The following is a 6,061-nucleotide window of genomic DNA, read 5'->3' as shown; positions in this document are numbered from 1 at the left end:
CATGGGGCATATTCTTCCAGTTATTACTACTAAACTCTAATCTTATCTAGGCCTATGCTATAAAATATGACAGTAGACCTAGGCTATGCATCACTGAAGTAGCCTAAGTTCTTAATTTGTAGCCTAATGGGTAGAATCTATAGGTGCTCCTATTTGCTCCAAAGTAATTAAAAGACAAAATAATGTCATTTATAACCAAGGCAGCCTGATAGGCCTATCCCACCACGAGAATTGCTTACCAAACAAAAACAGATCAATTTAATCACGATGAGCTGTTTTTCTTTAGCCGCATGCAGAATGCATAACTGAGAATCCATACCTTCGATTTCCACACCAAGATCTGACATGCTCTATTCTCCAACGCCTTCGGACGACACATGGGGTAACCAACCTAACTACTGTTGCTCTGGCCTACCTCGTTTAGACTGCTGTGTTAACCACTATTTAGTTCCATATGTGTGGAACTGCTGTGGAATTAACCTATGTATTGCATTCAATGACATACAATGACTTTCAACAGTCTGCGCAAACAGATCAAGCTATGCAAAGCAAAGGCATTTGCCCAACTAAACAAATGCGGAGCTCTCACTTGCCTCAACTGTCCAATTTGAGACAATATCGCCATCTCGTGGTTAAACTTCCCATGCGTCTTCTCAGTGGCAAATTGATTGGATTTGTCTTTCTTTCTATTTCGGAATGTTGGTTAGGTATTTGACAATATGAGAATTAGATATTTGAATATGGTTGAGAACAGGACACTTATTATCTGTACAAGATATGTGCTATTATGCTAACTCATAGGCTACAGGCTAGGCCTATTCACACCCATAGGAACTAAATTGCGCTTCATGTTGCAAGGGGGAGACTATTGGTGCGGACGTGTTCACCACTGTTGCGGCTCGGGTGGTATACTGCAGCAGGCAGCAAGGGAAAAGGATTGCTCGTGGGTCGGGTCCCACGGTTTCTCTCTAGCATACACTTCTGAACTATGCTTGTTTTTTCAGCTGTTCTGGTATGTGAGGATATTTCCCAACACTATTGCATTACGATTAATGTCAAGTCAAGCTAGAAATGACACATTGTTTAACTCAAAACCGCTTAAGTCTCCGTGGGTTGACCAGCTAGCGCAACAATGAATCGAGCTAGCTAGTGAAAAAAAAAAAAGCTCCCTAGCTAGTTATCTGTTGATTTGGCCTATAGTGTTCTAATAGCCATGTTAAGATAGGCCTACTTAATTTCCCAACGTCGTAACTTTTACTGTCAAAGGTATTGAATAAGTATATCCAAACCGGACAAGTTATGCCCCCTGTTGCGATCAGATTCGGTACAGAAGTTCCCTTTTGCCTCGTTTGACCACAAATTCTGTAAAAAAAAAAAAAAAAAAAGCCTATGCCTGCTAGGCTACTATCCTTCCTTTTGAGTATACCTTAGCCCTGTATATAAGTTAACTTGCGGTTGAATCGGATCGTAGTTTTAAGCAGGTTGCTTGCTCTGTGACTACCTTGCAAATCAGCTGTTTGACAACAACATTGGTGGGCATGATGCAGCAGTGACAACTGGTGCTGAAATGTAGCATTTTCTTCCAGGTAACCACAAAACATGAGTAAAGATTCTCAAATGAGGGCTGTAATCAACCAGAAGTTAATTGAGATGGGCGAGAGGGAGAGGTAAGTGGTGTTCTTTTACTGTTCCTTGTGTAAATCCATTCGGAGTTGTCATTGCAGTCATGGTTGTGAACTCTTCGTAGATTGAAAGAATTGCTGCGAGCCAAACTCATAGAGTGTGGTTGGCGGGACCAGCTCAAAGCCCATTGTAAAGGTAACGTTTGGATCCAATCAGAGACATCAGCGGTGTTGTTTTAACTCTCCAAATTGGTGTATGTGTGTGGTGATGCAATGGTTATTCATTTGCCTGTCTTTATGTTATTTTCCTTATCAGAGGTAATCAAAGAGAAAGGTCTGGAGAATGTGACCGTTGAAGACTTAGTTGCTGGAATCACTCCCAAAGGAAGAGGTATGTTGCATTTACCATAGTGTGTCACACCAAAATAGTAGCCTGTTTTCCCAAACTACTATTTGTATTATTTTTGTGTAGTGTGTAGTTTTAAAAACTACTATTTGTGTTATTTGATCCCATTTTTAATCTAGCCTATGTATAAATTGCTCAGATGTTGTCATTTGGTCAACTTTTCATATTCAGAAGGAAAAAGGCAAACAGTAATAAGCTAAAAATGGATGTGAGGTGGTCAATACAGGCTTGTTATTATTTAGCCGTTGACCATCTGACTGTGACATGCAACTACTAGTTAAAGCCATACATATTCTGGCAGACAGTCACTGTGTTGGAGTATATTTTCATGCAGTTGTTGTATCTTCGGCTGATGAACGGTACTGTAAGTCCTAATCCAATATTGTGTTTCAGCTTTGGTTCCCGATAGTGTGAAGAAGGAACTTCTGCAGAGAATAAGAGCCTTCCTGGCACAACACGCAACATAATGAAAATACTGATGAAGGCATCACATAAATAATGTGATCCAATTCCTTATTGTGATTAGTTTGTCCTTTCTTTTGTTTTTGTATAATTGCTTTAATTTTTTGCCCGTCAATAAAATTTGGACAGTTTTGTACATTCTTCTCTGTATGGCATTTTTTCAATCAAAAGCCTATACTGGTGGTCAGCTATTGCCCCAGTATTTACCCCAGGTCTATTTCTGGGGTAAATACTGCTTGCGCATAACTTGGGATACCTATTGGCACATAGCACGATCTTGATCAAGTAAAGCACTCAATTCTACCAGACCATAGACTGTACATACAGTCTATGAACCAGACAGTTAGACTTTTATAGTTTTTCCCTTATATTTTATTAACAGATTCTCAAGTTTGTTTCTTTGTTTGGGTTATTTGGCCTTGGAAATTCAAGCAGTTATCACACCTCCGCACTGAAAGCTGCTCTCTCTTCCATGGCATGATAAACAGCCTTGTATTTTCCAGAACATCTGCTTCTCAAATGTTCTGCCTCCTTCAGCCCACTGAGATGGATCTGTTCACTTGTCAGACACGAGGAGGTGGAATTAATCATTTTTAACATCTCTGTGAAACCCCGGTTGAAGGATATGGCTTAACTGTGAAACTGATGGATGGGAAGAGCCTGTCATTCAGAAATGTTTGTGTCATTCCCACGAAAGATAAGCTTTTCAAAGTTAAACTTTAAAATGCTTCAGCCTCCTTAAGTTGCAGACATCACGGTCACAGTCACAGACCTTCATCATGGTGTGTGAAGGTGATGTTCAGCTGGAAACAAAAAGTCTGAAGCCTTGTACTCCACATCTGATTATTTGTTACAGATAACCCAATATACATATTTTGAGTTTGAGTTTGGCACATTCATATCATAAAGAAAAAAGGCCACACTCTTTCATTGCACAGATGCGTTTTTGGCTAGTGTCCTCTTCAGCGTGCTTCTGCACTACGCCAAAACGCATCTGTGCAACAAAACGTTTTTGGGTGCAAAGTATGCCCTTTTTCCTCCTTTCTGATCAGTTAAACATACATTTATATCAGACCAGTGAATTAAAGAATTTATTTAGGAGAAAGAGGACTAGTGTACTGTATACAACATAATACTTAACATCCTGCATCTTAGTATGCCGTTGGAAAATCCACTATAACCTTTACAGGTGAATCTAATGTGACCTCTGAACTTTTGAATGTGCATGTCCATGTCCAACAGTTCAATGTTTCAGCACTTTCTGTGAAACATTAAATTTCACCCAAAAGCCAGATATCCCTAACTTCTTGGGAGTAGTGTACCTCAGTGTAGTAATACATGTACAGTATGGAATGACTGGCAAACTTAGCAAGAAGGTCCAGACACCATAACATACTGTTAAAATAGTTTTATAGTTGAATGTTTCATGCAATACTCTATATTCCATGCATGCAGCAGATGTACTTTAGATGTACAGATTTACTAATATTGGACTAATGAATGTGGGTGTGGACTAAAGAATGTGCAAGTGTTTTTCTGGGTATAGGCATACTTGCTTTAGTTAGTTAGCCAAGAGATGACATCACTTTAGTGACAATGTGCTGATATTCATCAAAATGTACCTTTCAGCAGCCCTTCAGTTGTGTGCTGTTAGCCTGGGTGAACCCAGAATAACCTGTTAGCAAATGTTATATTACCCTTGAACTCTGTCAGTCCTCCTTCCTGTCATTAACTAATACATTTGTGTTTTTTAATGGCCAGCAATAATTTCCATGTTATCTCAACTCAATCTGTGAGTGAGATAATGTGACTGTGAGAAGAGTAGACACGGCACATTGCTTCATGAAAGAGAAACAGGGCTGTGGCTTGCGTCAAATAAACCCAAAGTAAACATGATTAAGGACATCATCACGTTGTTCACCCAGAGTTGAATTGCAGTGCAGTGTCGCAATTCCTGGCCATTTTAACTCCACTTGTGTGTGAGTTAAGTCACATTTAACGTCTATATCATTTTCGGTGCCGTTGGACAGCAAAAGCCTTAATTGTCTCCATCAGTAGGCTATCGCACACTGTGAGAGCGTACCCTTATGACATGGCCTGACTTAATGGGGGACATGGCAAACAAAGACTACTGGCCTTCTTCTCCGTTCCCTTATTCTGTTATTGCTCTCCCTCTCTCTCTCTCTGTCTCTTTCTTCCCCCCCCCTTCTCCGCGTACTGTACAGTATTGTGAGATACAGACAAATTGTGTCATTTCAGCATAAAAGCAGCTGTGTCAACATGACACTGTGCCAGAAAGCGATCCCTTTAGACTCCCAACAGTGTTACTGTTGGCCTTCCTCTAACTTGGCAACAAGAGGGGAACCATTAACACTTTCCCCTGAAAACAAAGCAGAGAAATATGAAACAACTATATGGAGAGGAATAAAAAACATATGAGAGGGACCAAAACCAGGAGATGGGAAATCAAGCTGTTGCATAACAGTGGCGTGGTTTTCAGTCACCGTTTAGCAGGAGGACAAAAGCCGAAAGTGATCTCAGTGATCTCTCAGTGAGAGATTCAGCTGAATCTTGAATTCTGTATTCTGGCACAAGATCCAAGTAGCCTACTGAAGGATAGTGTCAGAAAGTCAGTCTGTAACTCATATCACAACACTTTACATGTAACTTTGTTGTGTTTTAGCGACTGCACAATTCATTCCAGCACCTGCCTTGGTATAAATCCTTCCAGGTGACGGTGACTACTGCTTCTTGGTCAGAAGGATTACCTTTTGCGCTAAAAACATGCAATGTTTGCAATAACTGAGATCATCAAGAATCATATGTGAAGTATATTTCTGGAGTGCTGAAACCAGCTGAGACACATGGTACTTCTGAACTTCTCTGGAGTCTGAAGACACTTGCTTTGTCTATGTTGATGTTAGAAACTTCTTCTTTCAAGTCCTGTAACAGCAAATTGTTCCCACCCGATGATTAAGAGTTTCTAAGCATTCTCTAGAATAGTTTCAAAGCATCCTCTTTTTTCTCTGTATCTCTCAGATTCCACTCTGTCTGGTCGTAACTCTCCCCGTTTCCTCCATCTTCACATCCTCTCTCTCTCTCTCTCTCTCTCTCTCTCTCTCTCTCTCTCTCTCTCCATCCATCTGTTTCTCTCCTCCTCCTCGCAGAAGAAAAGAGAAGAGAAGAGAAGATTCCGTTTCTCTGGCACTGTGCTAACTCGTGTGTCTGCGATGCCTTGGATGTATTTACACCCTGTTGTGCCCCGTGGGAACTGTTTTCGGTCGGCCGTAATGAGGCCCCCGAGGAAGGGCCGTCGTGTTTTTCCTGGCAGTGGCCTCGCTCGGTCGCAGGCGCAGTGTGCGCACGGTGCGCTGGCCTTTCACTTCCCCCTCAGTAGCCCTCTGCAAATAATAAATAGGAGGAACTACATCACCCCCTTTTAATTTAGGAGCCAAGCGCCGGGGTCTGCCAAAGTTAACACGGCGCAATCTTAGGTAATGATTGGTGAATGTGTATAAAGTTTCATTGAGCGTGACTTCACATTCTTCGGGGTTGGAGCGTGTGGATAGAG

General features: G+C 41.2%; 1 protein-coding gene across 1 annotated transcript; it reads left to right on the top strand.

Moving 5' to 3' along the window:
- Nucleotides 1-865: 865 nt before the first annotated feature.
- On the top strand, nt 866-2,626 carry eny2 (ENY2 transcription and export complex 2 subunit). Its single transcript, XM_062537661.1, has 5 exons — nt 866-1,012; nt 1,587-1,667; nt 1,748-1,818; nt 1,939-2,013; nt 2,422-2,626. The coding sequence occupies exons 2-5, from the start codon at nt 1,600-1,602 to the stop codon at nt 2,493-2,495; spliced, it is 288 nt and encodes a 95-aa protein (XP_062393645.1). The 5' UTR covers nt 866-1,012; nt 1,587-1,599; the 3' UTR covers nt 2,496-2,626.
- The last annotated feature ends 3,435 nt before the right edge of the window (nt 2,627-6,061 follow it).

Source organism: Sardina pilchardus, chromosome 6 (genome assembly GCF_963854185.1).
Source record: "Sardina pilchardus chromosome 6, fSarPil1.1, whole genome shotgun sequence".
Lineage (NCBI taxonomy): Eukaryota > Metazoa > Chordata > Actinopteri > Clupeiformes > Clupeidae > Sardina > Sardina pilchardus.
Note: the sequence above shows the minus strand (reverse complement) of the source record. Positions and strands in the feature narration are given on the sequence as shown.

Coding starts and splice junctions, on each gene's coding strand:
- eny2 (XM_062537661.1), top strand. CDS start 1,600: ATGAGTAAAGATTCTCAAATGAGGGCTGTAATCAACCAGAAGTTAATT. Junction 1,668..1,747: donor GAGATGGGCGAGAGGGAGAG/GTAAGTGGTGTT, acceptor AACTCTTCGTAG/ATTGAAAGAATTGCTGCGAG. Junction 1,819..1,938: donor GCTCAAAGCCCATTGTAAAG/GTAACGTTTGGA, acceptor TTTCCTTATCAG/AGGTAATCAAAGAGAAAGGT.